The 12,887-nt window shown below is 57.9% G+C and overlaps 1 protein-coding gene across 5 annotated transcripts in view; it reads left to right on the top strand.

Moving 5' to 3' along the window:
- ST3GAL3 (ST3 beta-galactoside alpha-2,3-sialyltransferase 3) overlaps positions 1 to 12,887 on the top strand; it is a 130,568-nt gene that overhangs the window by 47,213 nt on the left and 70,468 nt on the right. For 3 of the 5 annotated variants that reach the window (XM_051999915.1, XM_051999916.1, XM_051999919.1), the window contains exons 3-4: positions 4,187 to 4,234; positions 5,971 to 6,096. The exons of 1 other annotated variant lie outside the window; for it this stretch is intronic. In XM_051999915.1, coding sequence (XP_051855875.1) covers positions 4,187 to 4,234; positions 5,971 to 6,096 — 174 coding nt within the window. The remainder of the gene's footprint in view (positions 1 to 4,186; positions 4,235 to 5,970; positions 6,097 to 12,887) is intronic. One more of the 5 variants, XM_051999917.1, reaches the window with a different exon arrangement.

Raw genomic sequence — 12,887 nt, 5'->3', positions numbered from 1 at the left:
GCGGGGCTGGTACAGTGCAGGGAGGGCTGCCCTTGGAGTCAAGAGAAGCTGTGTGATCCTGGGCACTCTCCTTCTGTGAGGTTTGGTTTCCTCTTCTGTAAATAACAATAGTGTCGACCTCACTGCTTGTTTTGAAGACCAAATGAGATAAAAAGACCTTAAAATACCAAGTAAAAGTGCCCTCTTAGAGTGAAAAGAAATGGCAGCTTCCAAAAGGCTGAGCTTTGTTGAAGACATTGAAGATCGTGAATCAGTGAGACCCCAGAATCTTCACCTTGGACATCTTTTGCTCTATCAGCCCAGCTGGTTTCTGTGTCCCCCTGGCCTTGGCCAGCTGGGCCTTCCTCCGGTCTTTGTTCTCTGTCACACCATGTCTGGGAAGAATGAATCCTTTGGCTCTCTACCCAGCTCTCTTTTAGCTCTTGTGCCTGAGCAGCAGGGTCTGTGACTTTGGAAGGAAATCGGTCTTTTAGCCATTTGTTGAGCAGTATAAGCTGAACTCTCAGTTCTCTCTTAACTAGAAGGAGGGAGCATTCAACACTGGCTCAACTTTGACTACTTGGATCCAGAAATATTCTGTTAAGCAAGTAATCTTTGCTTCTATATTGTATGTGTATTTAAAGCGTAACCTCTCCTTTATTATTATTATTATAGCTTTTTACTTACAAAACACATGCATGGGTAATTTTTCAGCATTGACAATGGCAAAACCTTCTATTCCAACTTTTCCCCTCCTTCCCCCCCCCCTCCCCCAGACGGCAGGTAGTCCCATACATGTTAAAGTATATGTTAAGTCCAAGATATGTGTACATATTTATAGTTATCTTGATGCATAAGAAAAATTGGATCTAGAAAGAAAGAACCTGAGAAGGAAAACAAAAATGCAAGCAAATAATAACAGAAAGAGGAGAAATGCTATGTTGTGGTCCACACTCAGTTCCTATGGTTCTCTCTCTGGGTGTAACTGATTCTTTTCATCACTGCACAATTGGAACTGGTTTGAATCATCTCATTGTTGAAGAGAGCCACGTCCATCAGAATTGATCATCGTATGGTCTTGTTATTGCTGTGAATAATGATCTCTTGGTTCTGCTCATTTTCCTCAGCATCAGTTCATGTCAGTCTCTCTAGACCTCTTTGAAATTATCCTGCTGGTCATTTCTTACAGAACAATAATATTCCATAACATTCATATTCCATAACTTATTCAGCCATTCCCAGCTGATGGACATCCCCTCAGTTTCCAGTTTCTTGCCACCACAAAAAGGGCTGCTACAAACATTTTTGCGCATGTGGGTCCCTTTCCCTCCTTTAAGATCTCTTTGGGATTTAAGCCCCAATAGAAACACTGCTGGGTCAAAGGGTAGGTACAGTTTGATAACTTTTTGAGCAGAGTTCCAAATTGCTCTCCAGAATGATTGGATCTGTTCACAACTCCACCAACAATGTATCAGTGTCCCAGTTTTCCCACATCCCCTCCGACATTTGTCATTATCTTTTCCTGTCATCTTAGCCAATCTGAGAGGTGTGTAGTGCACAATCTCTTCTTTAAAGGAAGGAACTACACTGTAGCTGTTGGAACATGGAAAGGAAACTTTCCCATTAAATAAATAGCATCCACAAATCTGGAATAGAATGTTAATCCATGGGATGACAGTGAGGATCCAAAAAGATCTTGACATTGAACTGGACTGAATAAGATAAATGTCAAGGTTCATACTCGGGTTCAAACAATCAACTTCACTAGCATAGAATGAGGTGATATGCCTACGTATGTGTTCTCTGAAAAACACCCGAGTTTTGTACCATGGAACTACAAGGACAGGGGTAAAGAGTATGAAATAGCAGCCCCCTCAAACGAACATAATCTTTGGTGTTATAATGACAGGAGGAAGGTGTGGTGCTATGGGAAATAACTAAGACAGTGGCGATGGAAGTAGAATGTATTTCAATCCAATCTAACACTCATTTATTACAATGCAAGGCATTCTGATAGAGAATACAAAACCCAAACAGTTCTTACATTCACAGAGCTTTGGTCTAAAGTTATCATTTTAGAGCTTAAACTATGGATGTGACAGACTGTGGTTGGGCATGGCGTGCACCTGGAGAAGTCTTGTGCAGGTGGAGGGAAAGGGGTGGGCCTGGTGCTTCGACAGAGACATCCCCGAGGCCAGTGATGATGGAGGACAGAAGGGAGACATGGAGATACTTTTCTGTATCTTCCTTCCTTCCTTTCCTTATTCATTCATGCAACTGGTGTTAGCTAAGTACTTTCTGTGGAGCAAGACTCTGGGTTGATTGCTGACAATAAACAGCAAAACAAAACAAACCTGTCCTCAAGGGGCTTAGAATGAGGACGCCTGTGTCCCTTCCCAGAGAAGTGCCTTGAGAAGGCCCTTGTCCACTCCCTTTCCTCTCCTTCTCTTCTTATTCCACCCAACCCCACCTCTCCAGCCACTAGTTGGCTCCTCATGGCCAATCCTCACGACCTTTTCTCACTCCTTGTCCTTGACCTCTGAGCATGCTTGACACTACTGGCCAGCCTTGGACTCCATCTCCTCTCCTTCTCGGTTTGTAACCCTCCTCTCTCCTGGTTCTCCTTCTCGTCTCCTTTGTTAGAGCTTTGTCTGGGCCCTAATGGCTGAGTGTAGATGTCCCGTGGGGCTCTGTCCTGCCCCTCTTCTCTTCTTCCTATATCCTGATCTCCTCGGCCCTTGTGGATTCAGTCACCATCTCTGCGCTGATGCTGCTCGATCTGCTTCTCCAGCCTGAGCCCCTCTGCTCCCCCCAGACTCCCCTCTCCCCCTGCAGATGTCCCGGAGACATTTTAAACTCACTGTGTCCAAACCCTTCTTTGCCCCCACTTCTCATTCCCATCCTCCGGGTTTTAGCCTCACATTCAAGGTGTCAGTCTTGACTAATCTGGCCCCACATCCCTCAGTCTCCGCGATATCTCCCACGTTCCCTGCCTTCCCTTCTTGGACCCTGCCCCCTCAGGTGCGGGCCCTTCTCTCTCCACCCCTGGGCCGTTGCAGTGGCTGCCGGCGATCTCTCTTTACCAAGTCTCTCCCCGCTCCAGTCCACCCTCCACTCAGGATCTCCTGTGACTCTCTGTCACCCCCGGATCAGAGTTCAAACCCTCTGTTGGACACTTGAAGTCCCTCAGAATCTGCTTTCCTGATCTTTCCAGTCCTCTTGCCCGCTCTCCACTCACACACACCCTTCCCTCCGGCCCCCTGCTGCTCCCCGGGACGTTCTCCTGCTTCGTCTCTGCCTCCTGGGTTACCTGGAGCTCGTCGTGTTCCAACTAACATCCCTCCTCAAGAAGCATCTGCGATCCACCTTAAAGCTGGGAACCCCCCGCCCCTTTCCTTGTTTCCTGCGTCTGTAGCTTGTTGGTTCGCCACGGTTCACACATTGTCTCTCGCACGGAACTTCCCCAGAGTAAGGAGCATCAGGCTTACAGTCGGCGCTTACTAGATACCCACTCAGTGCTTGCCGCTTGGTAAGCGCCCGATCCGCCCCTTTCTCTACCCGTTTGCTTGCTCTGTGGAAGAGGGGTGTGATTTGCTCTGGCCGACCCGGGCTCTCTGGCTGGGCCTTGTGCTCAGTGGGAGGAGATGCTCTCTAGCAGGGGCCACTGCCCTCCAGGGGGCTGGGCCAGGGGAGCGAGGTTGGCGGGGTCTCTCGGAGGGGCCTAAGTGCCCACAGCCACTTCTCCGGGCCGCGGTGACGGGGCCGGGGTGGGGAGCCTGGAGTGACGTTCCCACTAACGGCTTGTGTCATTCCCCTCCTGCCGAGCGAGCCCGAGGCGCGGCCATGGCTCTGTCCTCGGGGATCTTGCAGTCTAGGGGCAGACCCCCCCCATCTCCAGGGAAGCTCCATAACCCCAGAGTATGGGGATCGCTCCCGCGCGGTTGGCAGTCCCTGGGGGGTGGGCCTGGGGAAGCCCTCCGGCTGCCCCCCCTCCTGGGGCCCTTTTGGCTCTCCTGCAGGGAATGTGGCAGCTTCCTCCCAGTCATGGGCAGCCCTGGCTCTCGGGCAGCCGCATTTAGTGCTTCGTGCCGGGGATTCAGCCGCACCCAGAGAGACGAGGGCCCTCTGTGTTCTCGGGGGGCGGGGGTGGGGGGCTGAGAAGCCTCCAAAAAGGCAAAAGCCATGAACTTGTCCTCTTGTGTTGCAGATTCAGGGGCTCTTACCTTTGACTCCGTTGGACGGACACTAGGCTCAGGTACAATCTCTTCCCCTTATCTTACCTCTGTGGCCTCAGGCTGGTTTCTGTCCGAGACGGGGCTTGGTGGCCATGTTGGGAGGCAGAGGCCCGTGAGCCCATGAGGTGCAGCTGGCCCAGGGAGGCTCTTCCGGACCTTGGAGCTGGGCAGGGCAGGGCTCCCCTCTGCATGGCCTTCAAGGCCCCAGGAAAATGCCCTCCCCAGGGCCGGCCGGGCCTTCACGCACATGTGGGGCCCCTCTGGTTTTTAGGGCAGATAGTTCTTGGGGGGCTACCTTAGCAACCAGAGGGCCCCCGATCGCCTTGATGAGCGGGCCTAGGACCCAGGCCAGGGGAAGGGGAGAAGGTCAGACTTGGGCAGCCCGCTAGTGACCCTTGTGGGTTTAGACACTTGCTTGCTGGTGAGTCTCCAGGATGGGCCCGACTGGGCCGTGCCCTTCTGGAAGGGAGGCCCAAGCCTGAATTTCTGTGCTTCAGCGTTGGCTCAAGGGCAAGGGCCGGTCCGAGCCCGGCAGGCGAGGGCCCCGGTGAATGGGGCCTTGTGGAGGCCGCTGCAGGCTCCCTGTGGGCTGGGGAGTAGTGGGTGACTAGTCATGTAGCTGAGGGACTGTCACTGAGGACGGAGGCCAGAGAGGGCAGGGCCAGGTCCTGCAGCCAGGCTCCCCTGTTTTTAGGGCAACAGCCTTGGATCCAGGGAAGGAGGGATGCTGGGACCTCCTGGGTTCCTGGGGAGCCCCCAGCTTCTAGGCCCAGACTCCCCTCCAGCACAAAGGGCTGGGCCCACAGGATTGTTTCCTGGTGATGTCGGACATCAGTTCTGGGGCCGTTAGTGTACATGCCCAGCCCTGGCCCATCCTTTCGCCCTCATTGAGGCGAGTGGGGCTCGGCTGCCTCCTCTCGGAAATGAGAGGTGGTCCCTGGCTGACCCAGAGAAGGTTAGGGCTCAGCCCCCTCCCCCCAGAGTTAATGGTGGGTTTGCTGCCTTCCAACATGGTCCCTCTGTTGGGCCAGGGCCCCCTCTAACCGCCATGCTTGCCTCCTCAGGCCTCTGGCTTCCTAACTCCCCCTTGCACCCCCTGCTGCCTTCTGCTTGCCAGCCAGTGCTGCCGGGGCTCGGGTTTCGGTGGGGAGGGGGCTCCCTCGCCGGGGGCGGCGCCGAGACTCCCTGCATGGGCTCTGGGCGGCTTCCCGGAGACCCACGGCCCAGGCTCAGTCAGAGGGAGGAACTCGAGGGGCGTTGGTTGTGGGGCGCTGGTCGCGGGGCGTTGGTCGTGGGGCGCTGGTCGCGGGGCGTTGTGGGTGGGCCGGGCGCCCTTCCTGCAGAGCCTGGACATCACGGCATCCTCTCGGCAGCTCGCGATTCCCTTCGGGCAAGGTTGGCGATGGCCTGAGCCTGTCCCACGGGAGCCTTGCGGGATGTCCAGAAACATGGAAGGCAGCTGCTGCTCGGCTTCGCCTCCATCAGGGGGCAGGGGACGGGTCTGCTGAGGCTCCTGGGGGGGCTTGGGGCTGCCTTGTGGCTCCTCAGGGCGGCCCCTCTGAAGGGAGGCTCTGGGCCCACCCGGTGGCGGACACAGCTCGCCTCCCCCGCCTCAGAGACTGCTGGCCGGGCCGCCTGCCTCAGCCCTCCTGCCGTCCCCAGTGTCTGGGAGAATTCAGAGGCCCATCTGGGCCTCCCAGCCCGGAAGGAGAGGCTGGGCCTTCCCTACTGAGGGAAAGCTTTCATTGTCAAACAGGAAGGAGACAGAGGAACAATGTGGCCCTTGACTTTCCGTCTCTGCCGCCCTCATGCCTTGCTGTGGACTCGGGACAATCCAGAACCCAGAAAGCGATGATGGAGGCCCGGGGCCCGGCCCAGCCCAGTAGGTGTGGCCCCCCAGGGGGCCTTTTGGTTTCTTTGAGCCCTGACCGCTGTCCCCCTCCCTCCCCTCCAGTGCCCTGTCCTGGGCTGTGCCCCGCTCTCTGAGACCCCTGGCGTGGCCGGACATGTGGCGGGGAAGGGGTCAGGCCCGGTGACAGAGGATGGTGTGGCGGCCGCCGGGGAGAGGAGGCCGGCCTCTGCCTCCAGAGAGGAGCTTGGGGAGCCTCCGTGCCGAGGAGGGCTGGGCAGGTGCAGCAGGGGAGGCGCGCCCGCGACCCGGCGTGGCCCGCGACACCTTCAACTATTCAGCCGCTGGGCCCGGGGAGTTTCCAGGTGTTTGCCAGATCGCTTCCCCCTTCTGTGCTAGTTTCCCTGTGATTAATTGGCCAAACTTTGTCTTTTATTTCCAAGCCTAGAGACCAAGGGCGAGAGGCTCGACATTTTGCCAGGCTCCCCTTGGGCCTTCACTGACCCCTGACCCAGCCTGTGGCTGAGCCGGCCCGTGGGAGCCCAGGGGGATGGGGGGCACCCGGGCTGGGAGCTTTTCTCATGTTCCTTGGGGCGCCTGGTGCTCCAGCGAGGCGCTCCCTCCTCCCCGACGTGGCCTTTGTGTTCCATTGTTTTGTTCCGGAAGGGAGGAGGCCACCAGGCCATCCGAGACGCCACCGTCCGCCTCTCTGTAGACACTTGCTGGCCCCTGGGCCCCAAATGAAGGAAGGGCCCGGAGGGTCTGGGGGCCACAGTGTAAGATAGAGCTGGGGGGCCCTTTCTAGCAAGGGAGCCCGGAGCCAAACAGGAGAATCGGGCTTTTCTCTGTGTCCCGGAATAAAGTCTCTAAGGAAAAGCCCTCGTGGAGGTGATATCGAAGGCATTAACAGGGCCCCCCAGAACAGGGCTGAAGGTGCAGAGTCCATCGGGGAGGAGAAGCAGCAGGTGTTATTCCCTCCATCACGGGGAAGGGGAGCTTCCAACAGATTTTTTCAGAAGTCTTATTTATAATTGGTAGTAACAAATACTGGGACCCATTACACCTGTTGCACTGTCCCAGATTGGGCATTGAGCCAGTAAACATTTATTAAGTGCCTGCTGTATGCTCAGTACTGTGCTGAGTGCTAGAGACATCAGAGAAAAGCACATTTCTGGCCCTGCCTTTGGGGAGCACAGAGGGTAAGGGGGAGCCGACCTCCAGGGAGGGCACTGGCACTAAGGCTTCTGGGAGGAAGGGAAAGGCGCTTTGTGGGACGTGGCTGCGCATCCCTCTCCGCATCTTCTGTGCGAGCAGCCTTGCTCTTTCCATGCTTGGCCCCCCTGCTCTGGGTGTGGGCTCCCAGCAAGGGATCGTCGCAGAGAATCCTACCTCCTGGGCCGTCCTCATGCCCTGCTCGGTGCGAGGGGGACAGCACCGGGGAGCATGCTCAGACTCCTCGGGGTCCTTGGGCTCACACTCACCTTTGGGCCTCCCTTGGTTTTGGGAACCACAGCCCGGGGGCGGGTGGTGGCCTCAGTCACTTATTAGCTGGGTGACCCTCAAAGGAAAGGAAACCCCAGCCCTTCGAGAGCCTGCTTGCTTTTTCTGGGAGCCCAGACATCATCCATTCCCCTCATTTAGCAGGTGAGCAGTCGGTGACATTTTGTGGCCTGAGGCCAGAAATATTGAAGGTGGGAGCCCAAGGCAGGCCCTCATTTCCAAGCCCCAGGACAGTTGTCTCCTCCCCTCTCCCCCCCCCAATTTTCTTCTTAGACAAGATATGTGGGTCTTGGAACCACTGCTTCCTGTGCTGCCCATCCAGGCTTCCAGACCTCCCTGGGGGCCTCTGAGGGGAAGGGCTGAGACATCCTCCTTCCTGGAGCTCTGAGGGACCCCCAGCTCTGCTTTCTGGGCCCGGGAAGACGCAGCTCCTGTCCCTGTGCCTGTCCCTGTGATGAGAGTGATTGGGAAGGGGGCCGTTGCTGGAGCACTGGGGCTGCACTCCTTCCGATGCGCTTGAACTCTGCCCTAGCCCGTCCCGCGCCCATTCTGACTTCTGGACAGCTGCCGTGGCTGGCACTCTCCCTCTCTGTCTCTGTCTCTCTGTGTCTCTCTCAGCGCCATCACTAGCTGGTCTGTCTGCCGTCCAGCCCCAGCAGAAGCTGGGTGGCCCCTGGTCAGGAGCAGGGGGAGCCCCTTTAGCTCTTTGCCAGCCTCAGAACAGTAGCTGGTGGTGCGGTGATGGAGGGCTGGGCTCAGGTCAAACGCGACCTCAGGCCCTCAACTGGCCGAGTGACCCTGAGCAAGTCACTTAGCCCCGGTTGTCTTAGTTTCCTCAACCACAGGATGGGAGTTAGGACAGCGCCCCCTCCCAGGGGGTCGGGAAGGTCGAGGGAGGTCCTGTTTGTACAGTGCTTAGCGCAGTGCCTGGCACCCAGCAGGCCCTGGGTGCTCGCTTCCTTCTCCCCCCGCCTGGCAATTCCCATCCGCTCTGCTCCCTGTCCCACAGCCCAGTTCTCCAGTCTCTCCCAGCGTTCCCCTCATCTCGTGGTTTAGGAACCTGTCGGAAAAGGAAGCAGGGCCGGGCCGTCCTCCACGGAGCCAATCACTGCTTCCTTCCCAAACCTTCCCCTGGGCACCCTTGTAATTGGGGAGCCCAGAGTTTTCCCAGAAGTCAGAGTCAAGCTCAGTGGCCTCTGGTTCGCGTTCGTTTTTACAAGATTGGGACCACCCCTTCACCCTCCTGTCCTATGGCAGCTCTTCCCTTCTCCTCCATCGCCTTTAAAAGGTCCCTCGGAATGGAGCAAGGGTGGAACCCGTCTTTTCTCTTTCCTGGAATATCGTTCATCAGCCATTATCCCCAGCCAGTCACTAGGGACCCCGTTCTTACCAGGCTCAGGGCCGGGCTGTGGGGAAATGAAGGGGAGAATCCCCGGGTCTTGTCCTCCAGGAGCTCAGGGTGTTAACCAGGGAGGTCACATAGGCTATCTGTGGGTGTACACAGGGAGTGTGGGAGTGTGTGAGTGAGTGTGTATGTGTGTGTGTGTATGTGGTGTGAGTGTGTGTGTATGTGTGTGTGTATGTATGTGTATTGCGTGTGTGTGTATGTGTGTGTGCGTGTGTGTGAGTGTGTGTGAGTGTGTATGTGTGTGTGAGTGTGTGTGTGAGTGTGTATGTGTGTGTGAGTGTGTGTGTGAGTGTGTATGTGTGTGTGAGTGTGTATGTGTGTGTATGTATGTGTATTGCGTGTGTGAGTGTGTGTGTGTGTGTATGTGTGAGTGTGTGTGTGTATGTATGAGTGTGTATGTGTGTGTGTGAGTGTGTGAGTGAGTGTGTGTGAGTGTATGTGTGTGTGTGAGAGAGAGAGAGAGAGTGTGTGTGTGTGTGTGTGTGTGTGTGTGTGTGTGTGTGTGTGTGCGTGTGTATCACTCACATACGCTGGTTTAGGGACAGAAAGGCCAGGACACGCTTGCTACAGAAGGTGTCCATTGAACTGGACCTTAAGGGAAGCCAGGAGCCGGAAGAGAGGATGGAGAACGTTCCAGACCCGGGCGGGGGGACCAGCCAGGGAAAGCACCTGGAGCTTGGAGATGCTGGCCGGCATCGCTGCACTAGGGCAATGGGAAGGCTGGAAGGTGCAGTGAGGCGGGTTAGGAAGGTCCTGTAGGCTCAGGAAATGATCAGGAGCCACTGAGTGTGTTGGGTGGGGGTGGCAGGTGAGACCCAGGAAGATCAGTCGGACATCTGAGTAGAGGACGGATTGGCTTTTGGAGAGACTGAGGGTGGGCAGCCCTCCCCTGCCCCGGCAGCTACTGCAGTGGTCCAGGCGGGAGGGGACAAAGGCCTGCACTAAGGGGGTGGCCCTGTCAGAGGAGAGAAGGGGGCACATTGAAGACGTGTGGTGAAGGCCTTGACAACAGATTGGATGGGGGCGCGGGAGAAGAGATGGGGAGGAATCCAGGATGACAAGGATACTGGAAAGGAGGGGAATCAGGGCAGGAGTGAGCCCAGGTACCTTTGGGGACCCCCAATGCCCCCAAGTTGCAGCAGTAGGAAGCCCAGGGTTCTAGTCCTTCTTCTTATGTCCCCCAGCTTTGTCCTTCCCTCCCCTGAGTGTCAGTCTCCTTATTTGTCAAATGCTGATGGTGATATTTGTAGTGTCCTCCACTGGGAGACGTGGCAGGACCCAAATGGGCTGCAGGCCCCGGGGGCGCTCCAAAGCCCTGGCACGTTGCCTCGGTGACCAGTGGGATCGTTGGGATCCTTGCCTGTCAAACCGTGTCTGACCCTCGTACGTGTTCAGGAAGATTGGCAAGCACCTGGAGGAGGGAGGCCAGGTGGGGGAAGGGCCCAAAGAGTGAGGTTATTTAGCCTCCAGAAGGGAAAGCTCAAGGGGTCTCGTGCTCTCTGTGTGTTCAGGTATCCGAGGGGCTGTTGGGAGGGGAGGGATGCGCTCTCTGCTGCTCAGAGGGGAGGGATGAGCCCCGCGCAGAAGTGGGGGCTAGAAGGAAGCCTCAGGAGGCCAGCTGACGCTCCTGGTCAGGAAGAGCTCCCTAAGGGTGAGAGCAAGGGGCCTCCTGGGTGGCGGGCTTGCCTCCCCCCAGGGTCTGCTGAGAGAGCGGGAAGGGTGCTCCGCTATCAGTGAGAGCCTGCAGGGTGAGGGTCCCACTGGCCCAGCCTCCATCCTGGGAAGAGGGTCTTGTGGTGCTTCCCCGAGGCTCGGGGTTGACGTGCTCCCGCTGGGTCTCCTTGGAGCCATGAGGTTTGGCCTGGCCGAGACCCTCGGGCACGCTGGTGCCAGACCGAGGGGAGGCCCAGGTAATGAGGCTGGCACGGCCTGTCCCTGCCCCGCGGCCTGTCTGCACCGAGCCAGGCCCTTCCCTCGGGGGTCCCCCAATGACTAGAGTTCTCCTTCCCTGCCACCAGCCCCACTGCTTCAGCTCCTCACCAGGGCCTGCGGGGGCACTTGTGCAGTTTGTAGTGCTTGCCTGGGGCGGCCTTGGCTGCGGGCCTGGGAGGCTCCTGCCTCTGCTGCCCACCAGGGCTGGGGCGGGCTCCTCTGAGGAGTGCCGCTGGTGGCAGGGGACTCAGACACCCCACGCTCGCGCGGGCTGCCTCTGCACGGCCACGTCCTTGAAAGAGCATCTCTGTTCACTGGGTCCTACTGCTGGCTGCCCCTGGGCGTCTGACCCCTTCTGGTCTCCCACAGCCTCTCCCTGCCCGCTTCGGTCTCTTCCTGCTCACCCTCCCCCTTTGCTCTGGGCCCCAGCCATCTCCCCCTGCTCTTTGTCTGACCCTCCTCATCTTCACCCTTCTCCTGGCCCCTGGCCTCAACCCTAAGCTCCCCTGGTGACCCCAGCCCCTTCCGTGGATTCAGCCGCCATCTCCACACTCACTGTTTCCCGAGCCGTAGATCAGCCATGACGGAGCTCCTGGGCACATTCTGGGCATATCCTGGGCACATCCTGGGCACGCCCTGGGCACATCCTGGGCATGTCCTGGGCACATCCTGGGCATGTCCTGGGCACATCCTGGGCACATTCTGGGCATGTTCTGGGCATATCCTGGGCACGTCCTGGGCATGTTCTGGGCATATCCTGGGCGTGTCCTGGGCACATCCTGGGCACATCCTGGGCATGTTCTGGGCATATCCTGGGCATGTCCTGGGCACATCCTGGGCACACCCTGGGCATGTCCTGGGCACGTCTGGGCATGCCCGTGATTGTCGCACTTGTGGGGATCACATGAGAGAATCTCGGTGGGTGCCCGGCACACAGCGGCTGCCTTATCGATGCTTGTCCCTTCCCCTGGATGCCCCGGGGTCATCCCAAAGGCAGAACATGCCCAACTCTCCCATTATTCCCAAGGCCATCTCAGGCCCTCGTCTCTTCTCCTGGCAGCGCAGCGTCTTAAAGCACAGGCCTGATCACGGAGCTTCTCTTCAGAAACCTTCAGAGGCTCCCTCTGGCCTCTAGGACAAAGTTGGGCCTTCAAGGCTCTCCTGCCTCCCTTTGCAGGCTGCTGCCCTCCCTGTTCCTAGAACCCGGAGCTCCCCTCACCAGCCCAGCCCAGCTGCCACATCCTCCAAGGGAGCCTTCCAGATTCCTCTCTCTGTCTCCGACCTTGTTCAAAGAGCTTTTGAAATTCCTGTGTGGGGGCTTTGTTTTTACTTCCCTGTGGACACGGCACGTGGAGGGAGAAGTGTCCCAGCTCCCGGACTCACCAGCTGGGAGAGCGGGAATCTCGAAATCTGGGACACACGGGCAAAGACCCCCCTTCCCGTGTCGATCCCCCCCATAAATCTGGAATACAGGGGCATTGACCTCCCCCCTAGGCCTGGGACACAGAGACACTCCCCCTTCCTCCCTCTAGATCTGGTGCAGGGGCTTTGCTCCAGGCCCTGTCTCACTGTCATTTTTCCTCACTCGCCCAGCACATCCCATGGGGCCTGGCACCCAGCAGGTGCCCTTCCAGTGACGTTGCCTCCCACACCTGCCAGCTTGTGGCCTGCTTGGGATTGTGGCCCTCCCGGAGGGGAAGCTGGGAAGGAAGACACTGGGCCTGGGAGCCTGAGAGCCGTGAGGCCCTGGGAGGCCGGAGTCGGCCTGAGGCTGGCACGCAGGGGCAGGGCTGAGGGGGAGCCAGAAACCGCCCGCGGGGGGTGCTGGCCCACATACCTACCTCCGGCCAGGCTGGGGGGGAGCCGATGAGAGCAGGCCCGAGGCCTGCCCAGTGGCTGCTGAGGGAGGCCCTGGGCCGGGGCTCGGCAGGACTTTAGTGCCCCAGACCGAGGGCAGGAGCCTCGGGGACCGGCTGTGGGCCAG

This window comes from Antechinus flavipes, chromosome 4, assembly GCF_016432865.1.
Source record: "Antechinus flavipes isolate AdamAnt ecotype Samford, QLD, Australia chromosome 4, AdamAnt_v2, whole genome shotgun sequence".
In the NCBI taxonomy this organism is placed as follows: Eukaryota; Metazoa; Chordata; class Mammalia; order Dasyuromorphia; family Dasyuridae; genus Antechinus; species Antechinus flavipes.
This window is presented reverse-complemented; position numbering and strand designations above follow the sequence as displayed.